Genomic DNA, 24,685 nt, shown 5'->3' with positions numbered 1-24,685 from the left:
TGTATATGCCTCTGTGTTTTGTTCTGTCTAATCACAAAATAGTCAATTCAGTGAGAAGAAAGTGGAGGAAAGCCACTTCCTTGGCATCCATGTATGTTCAGTGTATGCTGCTGGCTTGCTGAGAGTCACATGACAACCTATGAGAAACTGTTGAAAAAGGTTTCCAAGCTACCTTGGATTTTTCTTTCTTTTCTTGCAGCATAAACATACCAAGCGTTTGGACAAAGTTTTCTAAGCTTGGCTTTTTTTTTGTGCTACTACTAATATAACTCTGTTCTTTTCAACAGCCACACAGCTTTGTCCCCTGGCATCAGAGAACACCTAACAGTGTAATGCACCTTTGGGTATTTGATTGGGCACCAGTATGTGAAGGTGATTTCCTCTGATCAAAGTCCTTGTGTTTCTGTCCCCATCCTCTACAGCATTGCGGAGTCGATCAGGACGGTCCATCATCAATGGAAACTGGGCAATTGATCGACCTGGGAGATATGAAGGTGGTGGGACAATGTTCACTTATAAACGCCCAAATGAAATCTCCAGTACTGCAGGAGAGTCATTTTTAGCTGATGGTCCAACAAATGAAGTCCTTGATGTCTATGTAAGTTTCTTGTATTTAATCTTCCTGATGGAAAAAACCTGTTCAGTTCATTGTTAACATGCAACACATATTGCATTCAATACCAATACTTTATTACTGTTTTGTTCCTTTAATTTTGAAACCGTATATTTTATATTTTACTATTGCTTGCTGTTGCTCCCATCTTGCTCCAAGTCATAGGAAATCTAAATAACAATGAAGCCTTTTTCTCTCAGGCTTTACTGATCCAGCAAAACAAATTTTACTTGTTCAGTAAAATAGAGATAAAGCATACAAATATCCGGGGGGGTTTTGCGAACTGAATTTTCTCTGGATACTTTCCTACTCAAGAAAATTTAGCATAGTTTAATTTTACAGTGAACTGAAGCAAATACCTAAATCACACACTCTCACAGAGTGATATGGTCTCAATTTTCTTGAAGAGAAACGTAAGTCCAAAAAACTGTAGAATGTAGGATTTGAAGCAGGGCAATTTTAATACAAAGCTGTGCTGGGAGACCATAGATAATAGCCATTTGAGAAAGGATGAGAGAAGGCAAATTGTGGCTAAGGGGGGAATTGTATTGAAAAAGCTGGTTACTTCAGATGGGACAGGTTTTTATGGATTATTGAAATAAAAAATGTAACTGGGATTGATTACAACTTTTTCAAAGATAAATGGTGTGTTCTGAGATTATACACGTTCACAAGGTAATATTCATTCATTGGAAAAACTAGGTTAACTGGTGATATGGTTGTTTCATCCAGCTATGGCTTTTTTGCCCTTAAGTGCAATATGGAGTGGAAAAGTGAGTGTGCTGGGTTGTTTCATTGAAAAATGAGTAGTAACTACTCTGATTACTCAGCTGGGAAATGTTAGATATTGGCAAAGTTATTCCCCATCTGCTATATGGTATCTTAATAAAGCAATGTAATAATTATGCAAACATTACTTATTTTTGGATAATTTCTGATTGACTGTAATGTAAGACTGGCAAAAGCCCAGAAGATTAAATGGTTGGGCTTGTAGATTCTGCAGTGCAGAGTCCCATGTTTTTAAAATACATGTGTCATTGTGTAGTTACAGGATGCTCTGAGCTGAGGTTTGGTCTTAAGTTTTTATTGTCAGCTGATTAATGCCTAATACCTAATGAGCCGGAGAGAAAAGGATCAGAAAATGGATTAAACAGATATTTCCAAAGTAATACCATAAAAAAATCTTAAGCTTAAATTTATCATATTTTAATGTTTTAGTTGAGGCTTAGTCTCTTTTTTTGCTTTTGCAATGCATATAAGAAAGCTGGCATGATGAGCATAGCTTTATCAGTTTTGCTCTGTGGCTGCTACTGTGGATTGCCACATCTAATTTGACTGGACTCTTATCTGAGATATTTCTTGTAGATATGAGGAATACTACAATTCATTATAACCTGATAGTTTCATGTCTTTTTCAATATAGTGTGAGAAGATAAAAGTGGATAGTGCTAGATGTAAGAAAATCAATCATCGGTATGACACAGCCTCTCTTACCGGTTTGAAATTTGTAGCTGTGCAGATACAGATGTCTTTTTTCAGACTTTGTCTTGCAGTTCCTGAATCATGTAATTCTCTTTTCATCCATACTTATGATCTTTATGCTGTGTGTAGAAAAATGAAGAGATTTGCAGATGGGAACTCCAAATGGCTTTCTGTTCCTTTTTTCTGAGGTCATGCTGTCTTTCTTCCACTCTAAAAATGTAGAGAAAAAGCTTTCTAAGTTACAGCAGGTTATAACTAGCAAGATAAAAAGAGATGCAAGTTTTGTCCAAGTGTGAAGTATACGTTGCTACAAAGACTTAGGTGCACTAAGTCAAAGCAAAACTATTGTATAATGCCAGGTGTTTTCCTGCAAGAAAGCTGTGACAATATATTCATAGGGACTTCATCAGTTAAGCTCTTTATAAAATGTGCCTGTCAGTTGTTTTGAGAAATGTGATGGGAAAAACAGGAACCATTGGAAAGCTGTTCCTGGAAACATCTTAAGAACAGGGTCCTGGTTCTGGAAGGTGGGGCGTACTCTTCTGCTGAAGTCAGCTTCACAGTGCTCAGTTCTCTCAGGACCAAAAACAAAAAAGGTGTATTTTTTGGATAACAAAGCGACATGGGAAGGACCAACCCTTACAAAAAAATATTACAGGCAATGCATTATTAGATGGTTCAGAAAAGTGAATGATCTCTGAGGGACAGAGTTTAGAGGAACAGCTATTATGTTTGGCAAGGAAAAAGTGATTTTGACACAAGGAAAAACAGAGGTCTGAATCCCTAGTTGGTGTTAATTGGTGTGACAAATTTGGTGAAACCTCGAAGCGTAAGTGTGCTCTGCTGGGTCATAAAGCCATTGGCATAGTATGACTTTGTTCTTTCTGGCCCATGGTTTGTCAGAACCAAAGAGCTAGTGCAAGCTCTGGTGTTTGTTTGGGTTTGTTTTGTTTTTTAAAAAAAAGGTACTTTAAGTTAAAGTGTAATCTGAGGCTTCTACCAGACCAATCCCCATGAAGAGTTCAGGACTTTTAAAGCAGCAGTGTTAGTAGAAGCAGTACTAAGTAATCAAAGCTAAACTAGTGAAATTAGCAGCTGATGGCATCCCTGCATTTCTAGCGTGAGTATGCTCAGGCTTTCAGCAGCAGCAATGTAATACAAGCCAGTTGGGTATGGAGTGTGCTGCTAGCAGCTTTAAAACGCTTTCATAAAGTCATATCTTGCTCAGGTCTTATTATGCCTAACTGCTTAAACAAGCATACAAGAAGTGGCACAGACTTTCAGAGGCGTGCTCGTGTCGGCTCACATGGGCTTGTGCAGCAGTGTTCTGAAACCACTTGGCTTCATTTTCACATTTACAAGGAGAAAAGCTTATGGTTCCCACCTGTGTTTCATAAAGAACACTTTGATAGAGTTGTTGTGGCTAGCTGTAAAGCAGTGGGAGTCTGTCTGCACTTACATTACATCTTCATTCAATTGAAAATTAACATGGAAGGATGCAGGAGGGTTGCATGGGTGCTCTTCAGATGCTGTAACGAATATGGGCCTTTGTAATCTTTTAACTTGATCTCTATTGAGCAATGCTTATGGTAAGAGTGGCATAATGTTAGTAATTTTAGCTAGTTGATTGTTGAGTCTCCATTGAGTGGTGCAGAGGTAGCTGCACAGTGATGAAAGGAACAGTTCGATTTGTGAGATGGTACATGCAGAATAACACGTATGTGCTGTCTGCCTGTGCTCTGTTCAAGTACAACTGATAAACCTTAAAAAAGGCAGTTGGTTAGATTTGTAGATTGGGGTCTGTGGTATTTATTTTTCTCTGCTTTATATCTTCCTTGCTTATCTTTCCTCAGGCATGTGTCAAGCTCCTTCTCTCTGAGAATGCATTGGTGACCTTAGGACCATCTTTTCTGCTGCTGAGGCCTGGTGTGAGCCTCTGCTGCCCATGCTGGCGAGAGGCGAGGCTGTGGCTGGTGCAGCCCACAGCTGCACCTTGGCCCCGAGCATGTCAGTTTTACATTTTTCAGAGAAGATTTAGAGAAATAGTTTCTCTGCCATCACAAGCTAACTCTGTTTGCACACATAGTAACCTGTATTTTCTTATTTTTTCCAGAAATAAATACCTTTTTTGCATTTTTTTGAGACAGTCATTAACGATTGTTTCTATCCTGACCAATGATAAATAATATTACGTAGTTGATGAGTTCAAGTACATATTTAAGCATTAGTAATATAACAAGTGGAAGAAGTGAATATATGGCTGTTTTTCTTTTTAGATGATACATCAGCAGCCTAACCCGGGTATACATTATGAGTATATCATTCCAGGAGACAATGTCATTAGTCCTCAGTTGCTTGCTCACAGGAGGCCAGGTAAAATGCCACTATTTCTTATTATTAAACACATTTTGTTACCCAATAAGCTAATGGAGAAATTAATACTATTAAATTCAGTGTAAATGCTGCCACTGATGTGGGAGAGGCCCCGAATTTCACCCTACATGTTGGAAAAGTCTGCCATAGATTTGGTAACTTCAGTGAATTAATACTGGCAGGGATTATTTATACCGTAGCAGGGAATCTGTTCACATATTTCTACTTCCAGTAACAATTTTGTTGTTAAAATGTTAACCATGGCCTTGCATGAGCTGGAGTGTTGTAACCATGTCTCAGAAATTAAATAGAACATGAGTTTTCTCTTCAGAGTTTGAGATAATTTAAAACAATCCTTTGCAGTTTCTCTTTTCCCTCCCAACTGGAGAGGATCAAACACAAAGCTGTTGCCTCCCCAAGCTAGAATATGGACAGCTCATGCTCCTGACTGAGCTGTGGATATGTCTGTGTGTACTGGTATGAAGTTCTGAAGGACAGTAGAAAATTTGCAAGTGAGTTTGGACCTATTTTTAATGTTCATGACTTCCCTTGACAAATTTCTAAGTGTGTTTGCAGTCTGTAATGAGGAGCAGCTGTGCTGTGACATGGGGAGGCACAGAATACAGAGCATGGTACACAAAAAAGCTTTGGGAAATTTTGACACTGGGTGCATTAATGCTACAATGCGTTTGGAGATTCTTCAATTTTTCATGTATTTGCTGGCTGAGACTTGGTTGTCTTAGTTTAAAACAACACAATCTTCGCAGGACACTATTAGGAGGTCTCTGCATAGCAGATTAAAGCTGCTTTCAAGTTCAATGATGCTCCAGTTGTGATTATTAGTGAATGAAAACATAGACTGATATTTGCAAGTGAGGCTCATTATTTTACTTTTTTGTTGTTGTCCATCATCAGGGGAGCCCTTGAATGGTCAGTTAGGAATGCCAGAAAGTACAAATCAAGAGGACGAGGATTTGCATAGGGAGACAGACACTCTCACTGGACAGTCAGCTGGAACTTTTCCAGTTATTCAGCCAGGAAGATTTCCTTCTCATCAGCCAGAAAACCAGGTGCCTGCTGTGCAACCACCAAGACAAAACCGAGAACACAACTGGAAACAGATTGGAAAAACTGAGTGCACTACTACATGTGGGAAAGGTAAGTGCTTCACACACCATGCACAGAAAATAGATGACACATGGGAGGATTCCAGCGTGGGGGAGGAGAAGCATTGAGAGAAGAAGCAGTGTGACTATTCAGCAGCTCTTGTATGCACAAAGCATTGCTGGACCTGGTGTTTTCTGTTATCTTACAAGGAAAAGACATGTCAGTACTACTATGTGTGCTTGTATTTAAATCAGTAGAAACAATAAAATTAAAAATAATAAATACAAAGTATGTAAATTAAAAGGGAATATATGGCATTTGCCTCTGAAGGAAATATTTCAGGGTTTTATGGCAAGCTGCTCTCTCTCACACCCTTGATACACAGCTGCTTTCCTCAACATTCTTTGGCATCCGTTATCCTTCCATTTGGCCTTTCCAGCTTTGTCAGATGCACCCTCAGTGCTTTTTGTGTCTTTGTCAATAGTTTTCTGATGTTTACGGCAAGGTTTCACAGGGATTCCATCAGCCATATCTTTGCCTCATTGGATGTTGCTGGAACAGCAATAATGTGACTTCAGAAAACTGAGGTTTTCATAGGGGAGAAATGTGAAGGAAGAGGGATGGAAAAGGACTGGTAATTAGTGGGCTTTTTGGATGTGATGGATACACTACTTTGAGCTTGCCAGATTAATCTTTGCCATAAGACATACACAGTGACCACAAATTCAATAATGCATAGCACAAGCAATTATTTGGAGAATAAGTTTTTTGTGATAGTAAAAGTGAAATCTTTTGTACTATACATAGCCACCCATCACCATACCTAAAAAATTGCAGAGCTTTGAGATAAAGACGTACCAGTGAGGGAACTCAGCTGATCGTCACCAGTTCATATACACTGAGAACATTTGCTTCCTAATTAGTTTGAGAGGAAGCTTTGCAAATTTGGTCCAAGGCCAGATGAGTGTCTATGTTACAGCTACAGATAGAGCGAAAAAAATCCAGCAATATTGATACCAGTCAAAATTGCTTCCCAGTGTATTGAGAAAACTTTTTTCCTTGGAGAAATTACTGCAAAGTGTTAGAGCTAAAATACAGCCTATAAAAGTCAGAAGACTTTTTGTGGAGAAAAGGAGGGATTGTAAACCAGAATTATTTTGGTTGGCATTTAAATACACTATGTGCCATTAATAGAAGTCATATGGGCAGAATCCTTAATTGCACCTGATTATTGTTTAGCAGCAATCAGTGAGTATCTCCTGCTGAGTGTCTGAATTATCATATATGCGGTGAATTTTAGTATCCAAATAAGGTAATTTATGATGCAGTTGCAGGAACACATCAGGGTAAATGTGTTCTTCCTTTACATTGTAGAAGTCAGTTGTATTTCCTGTGGACCTTACGGACATTTGAACATAGTTCTTGCCATTTCTTCAGTGATCTAGTAGCCATTGGCAGTGGTATTAATGAAATCTGAGTCAAAATGATGATAGCAAAATTGTAGGAAAACAGAATTCGAAGGATATCTTTCAGCTTCCTATACAGCTTAAATTTAGTCCATGAAATTCAACAAGAGAACTGTCAAAAATTAGTATCTCTTTTCCCATAATTTGGAGAATGTGTGTGTGTTCTGATTAAGTTAAATTCAAAAGAAATTGGACCTTGAGAGTAGGATCCTGACACTGTTGAGACTGTATGAACATTCCTTGTGATCTTGGTGTGAGAAGCCTATGTGAATCTCTGATGCCCATAAGGCATTTCAAGTCAAACTAATTTATAAAAAAATGGAGTGAAAAAATCAGAAAAAAATCTTGTGCTATTTAAGGCTTTATTTTCATTTTGTATGATTCAATATAGGACACTTCCTTCTTTTTTCTTTTTTCCATGTTTTCCTTTTTTCTGCTACTTTATTTCTTCATGCAGTAATGTAGATGATACGTGGTCTTTAGTTTTCTTTTTTTTTTTCCAAAATGAACCTGTCAAAACTAAATAACTTTAGAAAATTTTAAGTTGGAAGAAGAAAGGAAGAAGTATTATTTTTGTGCTACCTAAAGAAAAAGGAAGGATAAATTAACAGTTTTGATGAAAAGCTGTGAGATTGCAAAGCACTTTCCAGTAAAACTTTGGCTTGGAAAAAATCTATTATCATTTTTTTAAGAAGTGAAAATGCTTCCCATGAGAACTGCCACCAACTCTTGTCCCAGATTTCCATTTAAGATGACTGAGCAAATAGATCTGCTAGAATTTGGACAGTGTGGAAACTGCTACCTCATCCTGTCAGGGAAGTGAAGTGAATTAGTGAGTTATCCCTCTCTGTTGTTCAGAGAGAAGAGGGCTGGTGCACTGCAATTTCCTCTAGTCCTGGAGCCACAGGAACTTCGTCCAGATTTTGTCGGAAAGATCTTACAGGAGGAGTACCTCACTTCATCTTCTTTGAGCACAACCTGTCCTTAAAACTGTTATCTACACCTTGGAAATTATTTGGGATAATTTATCATCAGCCATGGCAGCATGTTTGTTACTTTTTTAAAGAAGAATTAGAAAGGAGATTAAAGAGTGCAAACTGCTGATTTTTTCCTTAGGTTTCAGAAAATATACTAGCTTTTTCTGAAGTATTAATGTAAGTTAGCTGGTGAGATACAAAGCCTTGCTTTTGATAGAATTAAATTCTTGAACAAATATAACTTCAGTGGGAATTGTAATTTTAAATTTTCTATCCTGAAATTGAAGTGTGCCAGCCAACAGTTACCATCAACTACGGCCACCCTTATTTTATTTAAAGTTATAAAGTTATAATTTAGAATTACTACAGATCTCTGGTGCAATATTTTTTTTAATACATAGCTGAATGTACTGATCTCCTTTCTTTCTATTTCTTGGTCACAAGTATAAGTTACCTGCTGGCTGCATGACAAAGGAAATTGACTTCAGTAAACCCAGGATGAGATGTTTGAATTGTTAATCACAAAATATGATAATACAATTTTAAAAATTATTTAGCAGTTACCATTAAATCTATAGAGGTTTTGAGCTCCAGGAGGTAAAAACCATGGAGCTAATTAACCACAGATCTTAGACAAAGACTGCAAGTTCAAGTGGATAATTAGAAATGGAAAGCTGGAGAAAACTGATCTTCAATCCAGTGTCCTAAGACTTGTAGTGTTGATAATCTTACGAATCAGTGTCACTGACAGTGCAGGATTTAGTAAACCACACCTGAGGTACGTAAGCTTTAACTGTTATAACCTAGCCCTTTTCTACTCTGTTTTTAGACACAAATACCAACAAAGATGCAGCCGAGTTTTCTGTGCAAATTGCCTAGGTCTTCTAGGCAAGATGGGACTTCTTTTTGCCTTTGACTCAGAGGCATGGCAGTTTGGTTTTTGTAAATGTGCAGACATACATTTTGATCTAAGGAAAAGAGAAGTCAGTTTTGCGGAAAGATGAAGCTACTGTACTGTTAACTTGTGCCCTGCTTCTTCCTGTCTTGCCAGTAACATGTTAAAAAACCACTTTTCTGCAATCTTTCTGATGCATGGTCTAGAGACACCATTATATAGGGTGCATTCCTGAGACAGTGGTAGCTTTCTGAGATAAACATAGGTGTTTCAGACAAGAGCAGTGCGAGTGTGAGCAATATGAGTTCTGTTGAAAAAGTGCTTGCTTAAACCACCTGAATTTTGTTCTTTATCTCGTTCTGTTTCTGATTGCAAACACTGAGGATTAGGCATTTATGACTCTGTCTTTAGGTTGTACACTATATTTCCCCACATTATGAAGTATATTGTTAATATCAGGGTCAGTCAGTGTAGTTTTACTTTAAAAATTCAGCCTTATTCAGAATGATCACACATCATCCATGCATTTCAAAGGCAAAATGACAAACAAGAAATCTGAGAAGGAAAGCATTCCAGGAAAAGTTTGTGGGAAGAAATGTAAACTGTGTATCTGCTTGTCTGGTTGAAATAGCATTCCACTTGTGCTTATTTCATTCTGTGGAAGAAAGTTAGGTTCAACCTAAGCAAAATGTTTCTCTTTCAGTTCAGAGTTACTTTTCCTGTTCGTGGTTTTTTTTTCTCTGCATAATTCTGAGTATCTGCACTAATAAGGCTTCAATACCAATAAATAATTAGTCATTTGGAGTTAGTTGTTGTAGGATAGCCTAAACCAACTAAAATCACCCAATTTTTAAGTCAGTGGGTCTAGCTTCAAGTGATTGAACTGGCAGTTGTGAGTTGTACAATCAGACAGCATCTCTGTACTCCTCTGGGATCACCTGCCCCTGCTTACACCTCTTGTACTTCTTTTTTATGTCTAAGTTTTGTTAGGAGCTCCTTGCTTATCCATGCAGGCATCCTGCCACCTTTGCTTCATTTCCTACTTGTTGAGGCAGACCTTTCTTGAGCTTGGAGGAAGTGGTCTTTGAATATCAACCAACTCTCCTGGACCCCTCTTCTCTGTAGGGCTTTATCTCATGGGATTCTTCCAAGCAGATCTCTGAAGAGGTTTGGGTCTGCTCTTCTGAAATTCAGGGTTGTGGTCCTGCTTTTTGCCCTGCTTCCTCCTCTCAGAATCCTGAACTCATGGTCACTGCAGCCAAAGCTGCCGCTGATTTTCACATCCCTGACTACTTCTTCCTTGTTTTTATGTATCAGGTGTAGCAGAGCACCTTTCCTGGTTGACTCCTTGATCACCTGGGTCAGGAAACTTGTTAATGTACTCCAACTTTTCACTTAACAAATACAAGTAGGCATGTTAGCACCTTGCTCTTTGTCATCATTTTGGTAGTCAATTTGCAATAGTAATAGAAGTAGAGTTCTGTCTTTCTGCTCTAGCATGAAAATTATTTAAAGACAGAGCATTAAATATGGAGAGTAGTAATTTTTAGTGAGTCTGTAGTCTACAGTAATGTTTAACCTGTAAGCTTTATGTTATGAATCTTTTCAAAAAACCAAGTAAAGTGGATAATATTCTCATGTGTTTACTCACCACGTAACTCTAAAGTAAGGAGGCTCAGTCTATTTCCAGGAGCACAACAGAATGAGTGCTAAATTTTTCCTCCTGTCAAGCCTGTGTTGTGGCTGCTAGGCTGCATTTTTTTACATTGTCTGAATACTTAGTGTTTGTACTCTCTGCACTATAAAGATCTCATGCAAACCAAGGAGCATGTATTGTCAGCCTTTCCTACAATGCCATGCTGTACTTTCTGTATACTAAGGACGTCCCTTTATACTACAATGCAAACAGTATAGCATTCAGCTCTCACTTATATTTGGAGATTTTGGATAAAATCTTAGTCTATATTTCCTGTTGTTAAGTTATGCTTTTCCTTTCTGCATCAGTGTTGGATGCTAGTGTTATGACTGCAGAGTGTTTTGCAATGCATCACCTAATTTTCTTCTTCATTTCAGGGTCACAGTATCCAGTTTTCCACTGCGTCAACAGAATCACTCACGAGGAGGTGTCTGAGAGTTACTGTGACAGCAGCACCAAACCCATTCCAGAAGAGGAGGCCTGCAACCTCTTCCCATGTCCAGCTTTGTAAGATATTACAATTTAAGTCAAGTAAAATAAGCCAATGTCACTGAGGTTTTGCATGTGAAAGAGGCTATTCTAGGAAATAAGTAGGAAATTAGTTTGGACTTCTAAGTACTATGTACTTGCGTCCTAAAGTGTAGTGGATATTTTTTCCTTAGTTGTTGGTGGCCTTCTTCCCCTTTACAGGGAGCAGTAGCATTCAGAGAAGACAAAAGAGAGGTTGGCAACAAGAGAGTGTAGTAATTTCTCAAAATTTGTGTGATTGTTCAGGCATACACACTATATGTGGTCTCTCTATGGGTACATTTTTTTCAAGTGACAGGCTTCTGCGTATACCTGTCTAAAGAAGAGGCTCTGTAGGTTATATCACTCCACATTGGATAGGTGTGCGATAGTACCCTCCTGTTCATTCCATGGTGTCGTATTTAAAGATGAGGCTGACAGTGCTCACAACTCTCTCATAAACATCACCTCTCTTTCCTGGAATTCAGTAGTTCTTCAACTTGAAGACTGGATTCTGAAGTGGTAGTCCTTGTTTCCAGCACACTAACACAGCCAGCTCAGGTGTGATTTCCTTCTGAAAAGACAGTTGCCATCAGGACACTGTGACTTAAAATTGCCTAAGCAACTTCTTTTAAATAGTCAAAAAAAAAGGGGGGATCAATTCATCCAGGGTGTATACCAAGAAGAGAAAAGGGTTAAACCCAGTTGCTATTATAGCAACTTTATTTCAAGTCAGCAGCTGTATTTTCCATCCTTCTTGTGGTTACATTCTTTAGTTCTCTTCTAGCAGCAAGTGGCCACTCCTTATCCCATGAAGTTTCTAATGGTGTAAGTGCTGTTACAGTGTTAGAGATGCCTGACAAGCAATTTCCTGGTGTACATGAGATACTCAGGAACTTTTGAAGCCGTTTGCTTGGAGATGTCTTCTCTTACCAAGCATTTTTCTCACCTTTTTCTTTCTAACAACTCATATTAATTAGCTTCATTTGTTTACACAGGGTAATATCAAGAATATAAACAAAGCTGTGTAAATATTTATTACAAAGAATACAGAGATTTTGGTTGCTCTCCACAAGAGTTCTGAAATAAAATGTGTGAACAATTCGGATACTTCCCTTAGTTGTGTATGTCTTCATGCTTGAAATGAAAACTGAAAGGGGAAAATGACATGTTTATACAAAAGTGATTAAATAAATACAGTAAAATCTTGGAATGAGAAGAATACATCTAAGGATTTTTTTCATCTCAAAAATTAAATGTATTTATTCATTGCTTATCATTGGCTATTTCAGTTTTACTGATGAATGAATGCCTGGATGCATTATGTGATTTTTTTTTTTTTTTGTATTGTCCTTTTTTAGAGCCTTTACTGAAGAAAAATTTTATGCAACACATCTTAAATTTTTGGGAAGTGTCATTAGAGCAATAATATATATTATAGATAGATTCTTTAAAAAAAAATCCTAGCTATTAGTGGCTTAATTAATGTTTGTAATGTGTCTTGAAACCTTGAATTGTGCAATCTGTATGTATGCTTATTATTATCAACCACTACAGGTAGATTGGTTACATGTATATAACATTGTCTTCATAAAGGATCAAGTTGTGCATGCAGAGGCATAACTGTTATTTTATAAGATTCTGTACCAGCATACAAATCATGTCATCTGACTTCTGTTAAGATTAGTATTCGAGAAATCTTTACTGAAAAAATACATCATCTTTTTTTTTTTCTTTAGCTGGGATATAGGGGAGTGGTCTGAGTGCAGCAAAACATGTGGCCTTGGTATGCAGCATCGACAGATCTTATGCCGGCAAATGTATGCCAATCGTACCTTGACAGTTCAGCAATACCGCTGTCATCACCTGGAGAAACCAGAGACAACCAGCACTTGCCAGCTGAAGATCTGCAGTGAATGGCAGATTAGGACAGAGTGGACTTCAGTAAGTACGATTGATTAATGTGGGGCATAAAACCTCAGAAAAGAGTAAGAGTTTTCTTCCAGGTATCACTAATCAAACGTGAAATTTGTTTTTGTTTAAAACAGGGAAGTATAATGTGAAAAGCCTTGGAAATATATGAATCTTAGTTCAAGAAAACCCTGCTTGATTATGACCATTAAAGTTTACTGTTAGTAACCAGAAAGAAGCTGAAGAAGAGTGATTGTATAGTACGAAACACACAGATGTGTGTGTACAGAAGTACACAAGCTTTCCGAGCACTGGATTTTTTTTTGAATACTATATGAAGTAGAGTTGGGACAGTCCTGATAGATTTGCCTGCGGTGGCAAACCTACTGCTCTTTCTCATAGCATGTAGAGTTTAGTTCCAGGAATTATTTAACCTTATTTATGTATTAAGGATAGAGGCAGTAGTTGCTGTTACTGTAGTTGGTTTGAGGCTATGCCAAGACTTTCAGATGAATGTGGATGGCAGAGTTTTGAGCCTTAATTTCTGTGTTGCTTACAAAAGCCTGACAACCATCCTAGATACTTTCACGGCCACTGTGTGAAAGAGAAAATATCCTGGTGTATTAGGCGTAGTGGTAAACGAATCTCTTTCAGTTAGCCCTGAAACAAGCAAAAAAATTTTAGAGTTGCTGAATTATGTGGGTGAATAGACAGTGAAAAATTCCAGCTTAAACCCTCAACTTAAACCTTTTTCCTTTCTGCTGAAGTGCTTCCTTGCTCCTAAGTCCCCCAGCCTGTGCTGGAATGCATGTTGCAGCACACAGTGTGTTGTGCATGGGCTAGCTGCACTGGCAGTAGCAGGACAACTTTCCATCCACACAGTCACAGTAGGCTAAAGAGTCATGCAGCAGATTTTGTGTGGCTTTATAGTGGGTCTTCCCCCACGGTAAAGTCTGTGTGAGTTAACTCCCTCAGTGGCTGCATTTCTGAGGCTGATGGTGGCTTTGTTACCTTCCTAGTCATGAAGTATCTGTGATATGTTGATATATTCCTGATAGAAGAATTAGAAATACCTAGACAGACAAATGTAAAGATACATTGGTTGGTTAATTCATTATTCATGATGAATTAAAATCCATCTGGAGTTAAAGGACAGTAACATTTATATTAAAGGTAAAGTTTTGATTGTTTTATTGTGTTGATGATGAAAAAGGGGAGCTTGTTTTGTGTGTTGTTGCATTTTGAGAAGTATTTCAGTGTACAGAGCCTCTAGGCATGTACTGCATATGGTGAATCAAGCTAAACAAATGCTTTAGAAATTGCAGCTGGTTGAATATAAACATAATTCCAATAAAATTCTGTGATTAATTTCCTCTTGGAAGTAAAATTAAAGTTCTTGGCATGAGGAAGATCCATCATAAAGAAAGGAGCAATTGAGTTTGCAAACTGGTTTCAGTAGAACGTTTATTTGTGTTTGTGGTTACTGAAGTACAGTTAGGTTTTCCCTTTGGACATAGGTCTGTGATCTTAAAAGTAAGCCCATCTTAAGATTTTGATGTGCTTACCATTTTTTCTGAGATACAAATGTCAAAAACTTTAATCTAAATCTGATTAGAAAATATGGCATTGTGGTAATTTTAAGTTTGGAGGCAGCAGACTAGAGTTCAAGAGTGACTCTGGACAAATCACCCCCTTTATGACATAAGCAATGTGGCAGTTGTTTTTATTAGTATTTTGCTATTTAATGGCCTCACACATCTAGGCTGGGTTTTGGCCAGTGTTCTAGAATGAACAGTTGAAGAAATGGCTGCAGTCTGAAGATAAAGTCTGTGAGGTATCTTGCTGTAGGGAGTATATATTACATGATAAATAACTTTAACATGTAAATATAGTAGACATGATTAAGCATTCAAAAGCAAGGAAAAAACAATGAGGCTGCCTTTGGAAGCTCTGCTCGGTACCTTTGTATGCAGGTACTGCACTCTTTAATCTTCAGATTCCCAGAGATTTCCCCCTTGAATTTTAGAGTGTTTACAGGACTCATCAAAACATATCATGCATACACAGCAGAAAATTATGTTCCCATCTTGCTTCATGATCTGGATGCTTCACATCATCAGGCAGAGATATCAATAGCCGTCAGCACTCTCTGAGGTTGAAGAAAAGAGGGCAGGAGAAGGCAACCTTTACTTCTAAGAGGGATTCAGAAGTTGTGTTTCTTTGCATTTCTCTTGCTTCATATTTGCTTATAGGTCAAGATCAAAATTCTGCAGAATATGTCAACCTGCTATTCAAATACCAGCAGTTCATTTTGATAAGGTGCAGCATGGCCTGTAGAAGACATGTTTTCCAAATGTATCTGCATAGTATACTGTAGAATACTACAGACTGAGAATATGATTTAAAACTACTAATGTGGGTTTTTTCCCTATTCCTAGCAATCTAGAGTAGTTCTATAGCTTCTGTGGATGTCTTAGCAGGAATAATTGAGCTCTACATTCCCAGCTCCCTCATAAACCTCTGCAGTTCTTGCATAGTCCTGATGCAACCTCCCTTTTGTTACAGTGTTCAGTGCCTTGTGGAGTGGGGCAGAGGACCCGAGATGTGAAATGTGTCAGCAACCTTGGAGACATTGTTGATGATGAGGAATGTAACATGAAGCTGCGGCCAAATGATATTGAGAATTGCGACATGGGTCCCTGTGCTAAGAGCTGGTTCCTTACAGAGTGGAGTGACAGGGTAAGGCTTCTCATTATCTTTATGCTGCCAAATCTTCTAAAACAACTTATTTGCATCAGAATTTAAAAATACACATCTGTACAGCCATAAAAGGAGTGATCTTATTTTCCGTGTTTATCCTTGATCTGTTAAACAGGCAAGAGCAAACAAAAAATAATGATCCCAAGGGCATCTTGAGTTTGTGTTAGATACAAGAATGCATAGAAAGGGCAAGCGTGCGGGTACATGGCCAAACATCTGGATTTAGAATTGGCTCTGTGTCTGAAATACCCAAAATACTGAGTGTGCTGAGATTTATTATTCTGCCTTGCTTAGCCCTGAGTCTCAAGATTCAGACTCTAAAAGTTTCCCTACTGTTTTTTTAAGGGATGGAAGTTTGAGGCCTGATGTCTGGGTTTAAGTTCAGGATGTTATCCTATAGCTGTGAAAAGAGGGGAACAACTTCATAAACACAGGCAAGGTTGATTCAGGCTTTTGTACTTTGTGAACATGGATGGGTTTTTTTATTCTAATGAGTCAGATTCTCCACATGAAAGCAATTAAACCAGTGGTGATTTACCTTGTTTCGTGATTGGGCTCAGAGTTGTTCAGTAGTGATACTTATATGCTTTCATTAAAAGGCTTACAAACATGGGCTAAGAAAAGCCTGGTATTTTGGTCCCTCTTGTGGATGCTGGCATACCAATTTCATCTGTAGACAAGTTGAACCTTCAATCTGTAAAATCCTGATTGCATTGCAGGCAAATAGTATAATTTATCATTGAAGCTGTAAGATTACATTCATAACTTCACGGATTCATTATTTAGATCATTTTGTGGTAGTATCTCAGAAAGCTAGGAATGTCTGGCTCATAGGTTATGCATTAGTTTGGACACTCAGAAGATTTTCCACGTTTTAGATGCAGAGAAGGAGGAGGAACTTCACAAGTAGGACAGGTACCTGGTATGTCACATAATTTTAAAAAGGCTGATCAGACTCTTGCTGCAATTAAAGGCCTGCAAAATTTTCAGCCTCCAGACAACTCAAATAGATTTTATGAAGAAAATAAATTATACACTAATAAATCTTTGTGGTTGTCATTGGAACTTTTTTTTCAGTTGTTATTCACTCAGTGTACGCTCTGGCATAGCATGGACAGAAAGTTACCAGGTAAAGTACAGGTATTAGTGCAAATGGTGAAGTTTTTGCTGTAGGGGAAATGACAGTGCCTTTTTTTCTTTTTTTTTTTAGCTTGTAGACCTGTTCTTTGTACAGTGCTATTAAAGTGGTGTTTTACAAGTCATAGAGAAAAATGAGATGCCCTCAAAGACATCTTTCTTGAAAAAGCTGGCCCAGCTACTATAAGTGCAGTTCCACCATATAAAGCACCTACATTCCAGTGAAGACTCTAGCATCAATGTTTTCTTCATTATTCTACATTGATATTTTGTCCTCTGCAGAATTAGTTTTTGTAGCTGAAGGTTATGACTGTACAATGTTATTATGCTTATTTATATGTATTAAATGAGACATAAAAGTGAAGCAGGTAATGTGGAAAATGTTGGAATTTTTTCTTACCACAAACGTTTTAGGGTCAGAGAGTAAAGAATGGATTTTGTTACCTTCTCAGCTTATGTAAGTGTACAAATTAATTTCTTCCAAATGCTTGCTACTGTAGTTGGCGTTACTCACCATCACTTCTGCCAGCAGTGGGTTTGAAGTTAAATTCACAAAGAGAATGGAAGGAACAGCTTATTTTGGGAAGAACATAGATTCGGGCTAGAATGTGCAGAATCTTCTAAGGTTCACACATACCTTATAACTCAGATGTTCAGAGATGTTTAGTGGCAATGATTCCAGTGGAAGTCAGTGGAATATAGGAGTAGTCAACAGCTTTGCAAAGTCAGGGCTTTAGCCATTAGCTTTCTTATTGTGCCTTTCAGGGGCTGTTTTTTAGGGTCAGAAGTCTCTCTCTGTAGAGGAGTGTGTTTCTATTGAAAGACGAAAGGAGAATTCTGTCATGGAATGGAAATGGGCATTCCCAGGTGTATGGACTTTGCATGTGTAATTTCCCCAAACAATTCTTTAAAATGTACTTTAAGCCAAGCCACACTTCAGCAATAAGCATAGATCAGCGATGGGCAGCCACAAATGGTTCAGATAAGCAGCCAAAAGTTCAAATGCTTAAAGAAAGCTTATTAAAACCTCTTGAGTCCGCAAAACTGTGGTGGAAATCTCACAAGAACAGACGTTCTTTGTGAGATTTATTACATGCCTACTTCAGGTCCCAGCTGGAAATACCACGGAACAGTCTTTCCCATTGTATTTTGACATTTCAGCCGTGGCTGGAAATAAGAGGTAAAAGAACTTATCGTAACTTTTGAGAACGTTGGAACTTTGAAATGGTTGAGTTCAAACTTGGTTACAGCCATAAGAGAAGGCCTGGCCTGTACTTTTCTGAACCCATTTTGCAAACACTTAATGTGTACTGTTGCACATCAGCAAGTACAGATTTCCAGAGGCCTGTCAGAGATCAGTTAGGCACACACTTTCTCTTTCAGCAAGGGATATATCAAACTTCCATGTCCGGATTTATGTGATGCATGGGGCATTACAATATAGCCTTGGTTAATTAGCGAAAAAGCACAGTAACACAAAAATTACAATTGTCTTTGCTGCCAACAGATGTTAAATTTCAGGATTTGATAGCTGTGATATATATTTGTGCAGAATTTGACAAGGGTATTCTTTAAGCCAGGGAGAGAAAGAGATGAATAGTCACAGCTGAGTTTTAAGAAAAGGACAGGATCTAATTTAGGATTGGTGGAAAGATTTGGGGTTTTCTTATTTTACTGAAACCTTGCAAAGTTTTAATTGATGCAAAATCGTGTTAGTTGCCTTCATTTTCATTAATGGTTTCTGTGGTTCTGAACTGGAAGATTATATCATTAAATTTCCCTAAATATAGCTTCTGCAATACAACATATGTGCACTTAAAATCCTGCAGAGTATATACAGAGTTGTTTGTAGTTGTGTCTCCTTCCCAGGGTGGGCTATATGTAGGTTTACTCCATAAATAACACTTGGCTGCCTTCTCGCCATGTTCTCCTGTCTTGTTTTCCCACAACATATATTTATGTATTTTATGGCCCACCCGTTTCCCCACCATGGCATTGACCTTCTTGGATTCAGTTACTGCACAGACTGATTCTTTATACGTATAATTAATCCTAAGTAATTAAAAAACCCTCCATGTTCCTAAAACAATACAGTTATTGATTTGAGTTATTTTGATAAACAGGTATCAGAGTCCATTGTATGTATGTTACACACACACACTTTTACCTGCAAAGCTCGTGAGTTGTATAGCTACCATGCGCAAACTGGTGGAACAGTAAAGGAAGGAAGGAAAACATTCATCCTTAAGAAACAAACCCTTATTTTCTGAAAAGTATATGCTCTGTTATTTGTCTTTGAAGTAGATCTAAACATATATTCTGATATCTCCCAGGCTCAATCCTGAGAGAAACAAATTTTTACTCACTTCAGTGGGAAAGATTACAGGTTAAAAGTCTCTAGCAGCGAAGTGAGACTCATCTTACTTTGTATGTGACTGTCTTTACATTTATTATTCTATCTTGAGTATAAATAAGAGAATTAACTTAAGTTTTATGGCTTTGTCTTCTACATGATCTTTAACGCCTTTTGATTATAGAGAATCTGGACAAACTTTTGTGATATTTTTACGTGCGTTTGTAGAAAGATGGCTTCCTGTCTCATAATTCTCTTAAGATGTTATGCTGCATTAAAAAGGTAGAGTTCCACCAAACTGCATCCATTAATCAGTAGAGTAAAGCTGGTGAACCTTACTGAAGTTAGCAACAAAATTGGATTGATGGGAGCAGATAAGATTCTTGCAAACATTTTACATGACTGATTCTTTGACAGCTCTAGTTGCTGGAAAGTTTACTTCTCCTATGGGTCAGAATGGGAAACTGCATTCTCCTGATTTACAGCAAGGGGAGACTCATGGGTGTTTCCTTCCAGCTAACTGGAGCATTCCCCTCTTGCATTTTTGTTTATTCCTCATTGCCATCTCCTCTGTTCATTTGTTTCTCATTTTATGTTTAGAGCACACTTAGAAAAGAAGCCAAAATACAAACAATTCTTAGATGTTAATGAGATTCTGAGGCCAAAATAAAATCTTGGGAAGAAAGAAAAAATGCTGCACATCAGGGAACAAAATCAAAACAGATCAAACGCATGCTCTGGATTTCACTCTTCATTAAAAGGAGTAACAGCAATGCTTCTGTAATATCCTCCATTAGAGAACTGTAGCATGCTTCGTAAAAATCAATGCTTTATTCCTCACAATCCTAAAGCATTACCTAACAGGTACAAGTGAGTTTGTTGACCACTCAAATATGGAACCACCAATGAATATTGTAGCTCACACTCTTCTTTCACTGTTTTTTAGTTAAATCTGGATAGCTCACATAAAATCTCCTAGATCCTGAAAAAAAACAAGGGAAAAGAGACCACCATGGAGCTTGTGCAGGTGTTTTGTTATTTTTGATTATCGCTGTTTACTTTCAGTATAAAATGAAAACAAGATAAAATACCCCTTTCCATTGATTTCATGTGGGTATCATATGGAAATACAAGTTTTGCATTCTTTATGTATAAATTGGTAACTCACTTCATGATCTGCAATGAAACATATAACCAGGAGAGTTTTGAAGGAGACATTGATAGAAGGGCAGCCAGGACCTGCAGAGATTTCTGTTTCCTTCTCTAGACCTGGTCTCTCCTTGTCACAATTCAGCTGCTTGAGATGAAAATTAGCATATAAAAGTCTGCATGGCAGGGAGGAACCTTGCCAGCTAGGGACCAGAGTATCCCAGTTAGGTCAGCAGGGCAGGGGCAAATGGGAGTCCAGATTATCAGGCAAGATCACGGTGATGAGGCAGGTCCAAGGTCAAGCTGGGAAATCAATCCACAGCTCAGGTTGAGTGCCAGTAGCCAGGGTTAGACACAGCCCAGTGATCCTGGGGCAGGTCCACGGTAATGAGGCAGGGTCAAGGTCAAGCTGGGAAGTGAGTCCAAGGGTGAGGGATCAACAAGGCCCATGCCCAGGCTGTGGTTGGGGACATCTCTGATAAAGCTCAAATGGGGACTGATGGTCCAGGGCTGAGGTTAAATGGAGACCCTGGGCCATGGGCAGTGGTGTGGCAGGGGCCGAGGTGAGACTGGTCAGGGCCAGTAAGGCATATTAGTGCACTCGGGCCCTGAGAAGTCCTTACAGCTCCCAAGGGAAGTGATACTTATTTGTTGTGTGAGCCAGAATAGTGAAGAAGTCTGTGCCTTAATGTTACTTCAGAGAGCATGAGTAATATCTAAGTACCAACAGTGTTACCAATTACATGCAAAGAAAGTAACAGTGCGTATGTAGAAGCAATCATGATCCAGCTGAAGCGTCCAAAAATTCTAAGACCATATTTCAAAACTTTTGTTACCTTGGAAGTGTACCATGGATCTGCTAGACTAAATACAGGGATAGTTTGACTTCTGATCCAGTACCTACTGTATGCATAGATGCACTCTAAAGGGAAATAATTTAAATCCAGATATCAGAAAGTGTTTTGGCAATACATAAGGATATTTCTGTGTTTCTGACTACATCCCCCCCCCCTTTTTTTTTACTTTTTTTTTTTACTTTTTTTTTTACAAATCAAGGCTGCTCTCAACAGTTTTATGTCCTTTGAAAATCTGCTCCTAGTCTTGGAACTGCTGCAGAAGTGAGGTTCTGAAATACAATTCTTAGTTTATTATTGGGAAAACAAAGGTTATATAATCCTTCTAAAATCCCTTCTGAAAGGGATTTTGTCAGAGTAGGTCAAATAATGCTAAAGGGTTTCATGAATGTGTTTCAAATATAGATCTTCATTTTTATTTTTTGCAGTAGTGTAACATTAGGATGATTCATAAAAAACTTTACTATCTTGTGGGGAGTAATTAAGATGATGAAGGTTGAAGTGTGGTAGACAGAAATCTTGCACAAATGGGGACGTTTTACCAGAACTCAATTGGTTCTTGTTTAAAAATTTAATTAAGGCTAGCAATGATGCTGAGACCTGGGAGAAAGGACTCTCGAGTTCTGGTAGATTTCCTGCTGCCTCTTTCTTGTGGTCTATTGCCCCAGTTGAGGGTAATGAGTAGGGCTGGCCATTAGTGAAAGGGAACTGGCACTGTTAAAGGGTTTTTTTGCTCTACCATGCCCTGTGGCTGTGACAAAAATTCAGGCTTCCACTTGCAGTTTTCCAAGTTTGCAGGAACTAGCCTTACTTTCCTGCACTGCTGTTACAGTTGTTTTCTGACAACTATCAGAGCACTGGATTAGGGGTGGTTTTTTATTTTTAGTTTTTAATGGGAATGGAAAGCTTCTGAAACTGAACTCATGAGGGAAGGACCTCAGGAAGAGGAGAAATGGCAGACTCCTTAAATCTAGGGAGGGTGTTCCACAGACTAAGGTTTCTGAGGAATTTCTGCCAATTAAAACAAGACAGTGAAACAAAATATCTTTAATAATAGGACCAGAACAGAGAAGTTGCAGCTTGTGAAAGTTCCTCATGCCATACAATGTTATGTTATGGCAGTTACTATGTATTTAATGCAACAAATCAATGGCGCAGAATTGAAAGTAGTGGGTGTGTCAGTTGTGAAAACCAAAGGGAGAGGATTCATTATCCAAACACTCCTTATTCTCTGCCTTGGGCTTTGGAAATCATGGCTTTCACATGGAAGATTTTTACTGAAAGGAAGAAAAAAACATGAAAAACCAAATACTTAATGCAGAAACATTCAGGTTTAAGTTTGCTTTGTAAATCCTTTGAGGGTAGTTAATCTGTAGTAAAATCTTGCAGCAGAGGGTGGGACAACCCTATACCTTCCCATTTGGTATTTCCTTTGTTATTTGATATGTAAGCCTAGTTCATGCATAATCATTTAAAACATAAGACTATGGAGATTTTCTGGATGACTTTGTAGACTAAACTTGTTCCCAGCTCTGGCTTGCAAAGGAGAAAAGCAAATTAGATTGTCAAATGAAAATTAGTTAGAAATAAGAAAAGTATTTGCAGAGTATATGCATAGTTCTCTATGCGTAATATAATTGAACATACTTGCCGAGGATAAAATATGAACAACCACAAAATTTATTTCTGTACAGTGGATTTGAAAAGTAGCCATCTTATGGGGCTCAGTTAAACAGTCAGTTTACCTAGGAGTGGACTGTTTGAAATGGGTTTAGTTTAGTTTAGTTTTAGTTCACATAAATGGGAAAATGCTCACTACTAGCACAATTTACATCAAGATTTTGCCAGTTTACTTTGAAAAGAGCTCTTTAGGCATCAGATCTGGTTTGCTGAGGAGATTAAGTATATTTTACATATCTGTGTGAAAGTGGAAAATTTTGTTGTGCACCACCAACAAAAAAGGTTCATTATGTTACTTACAGGCATCATTTAAGCGAAACTTAATTATTTGATCTTGCAGATGGAGGAAGAAACCATTTCAAACTGAAATGAGCAATTTTTTCCTATTTCTGTGGAGTACATAAGCATCTCTTTAAATTCTGAATTTTTAGTTATACCAAAATTGTGTTTTGTTTGTTAAAAAAATGACTTGTAAAAAGTTGAATCACTTTTTTAGTTTTCCGGGGATTCCATTTCAGTAAAGCTTTGCCCTTCTGTTTGAACATCTTGTGAAAGAAGCTAACTTGCTGATAGGAAAAATGTTTTTCTATACTGTATCTGTGGAATAAATATAACGTGGCTACATGTTTCACACAAATAACCAGTATTCTTCAGTGCAAGTGAGTGAAGAGTAGTTTGCAACCAACTGTACATTCAGTCACGGGTCTCTCTTTTCAGAAGATGGATGACTGTATTAGTTAATTCCATTATTAATAGCGGTGCTATCATGGCATCTGCTGTTCTGTAGTTGAACTACTGGATGTGAACCCTTACATTTTTACCGATGGGAGGCAAATCAAGGTACTGGTCAACTCTGTGTCTCATTACCAGTTCTCTGAATCATTCTTACTTTTTTTCAATAAAATTTAAAAAAATATTCCAATACAGAGTTACATTTATTCACAAGGAATGTACTGTTCATTGTGGAAGTAATAGACAGTTTCTCCTAACTAATTACATTGTATGTTAAGAATAAAATCTGAAATGTCAATCAAATGCATCTTTTTCTCCCATATACTACATCCTTATTTGTGGTTTTCTTTGCCTGTGTAATATAATTGTTTTTAATTGTTTAAATTCAATTATATACATATCTTTCAGCATGCTGCACATGCGGTTTTTTTTATTTTAATGGTCTAGACATGAAATGCCAAATGCCTTTTAAAAGCAAAAGAAAGAAAGGGAAGATTAAGAAAGAATTGAGCAACAAAACCCCAGTCTAACACAAGAATGGATTATTTCCCTGGCATGTTTCTGTTTCTTAAATGTCAATAGTTTGATGCTGCCTAGAACAGTGGAATATTGGAGACTTTCCCACTGAAGTAGATGAAATGACCAAACTGTAATGGCATAAGTGGAATTTATCCTGCATGATTTATGGATGACATGCATACTATATCTGAATATGTGACATAAGAATCTGCATATCACTATTTATTAAGAGCTTTCAGAATTTAGCAGCGAAAATCTGAGAATGGTGAATGTTAGTTACTGGGAAGTCATATAATTAGAAAGCAACATTGAATTTACATAAACTTCTACATTCACCTCTTCTGCTAATTAACACTAATTAACTAATTAACACTTCTGCTAAACAACTAATTAACAACTTACAGTTGAAACAGGCTGGGCAATAATTAGTGGTAGTTACAATTATTTGCTGAGGATTTACCTGAATCTTTTGAA

General features: G+C 37.7%; 1 protein-coding gene across 2 annotated transcripts in view; it reads left to right on the top strand.

Moving 5' to 3' along the window:
* Positions 1-24,685, top strand: part of THSD4 (thrombospondin type 1 domain containing 4) — a 339,077-nt gene that overhangs the window by 299,565 nt on the left and 14,827 nt on the right. For both annotated transcript variants that reach the window (XM_052808192.1, XM_052808193.1), the window contains 6 exons: positions 423-598; positions 4,372-4,468; positions 5,384-5,626; positions 10,987-11,116; positions 12,856-13,060; positions 15,593-15,766. In XM_052808192.1, coding sequence (XP_052664152.1) covers positions 423-598; positions 4,372-4,468; positions 5,384-5,626; positions 10,987-11,116; positions 12,856-13,060; positions 15,593-15,766 — 1,025 coding nt within the window. The remainder of the gene's footprint in view (positions 1-422; positions 599-4,371; positions 4,469-5,383; positions 5,627-10,986; positions 11,117-12,855; positions 13,061-15,592; positions 15,767-24,685) is intronic.

The sequence above is a fragment of the Harpia harpyja genome, chromosome 14 (assembly GCF_026419915.1).
Source record: "Harpia harpyja isolate bHarHar1 chromosome 14, bHarHar1 primary haplotype, whole genome shotgun sequence".
In the NCBI taxonomy this organism is placed as follows: domain Eukaryota; kingdom Metazoa; phylum Chordata; class Aves; order Accipitriformes; family Accipitridae; genus Harpia; species Harpia harpyja.
The sequence above is the reverse complement of the archived record's forward strand: the minus strand, read 5'-3'. Positions and strand labels throughout refer to the sequence as shown.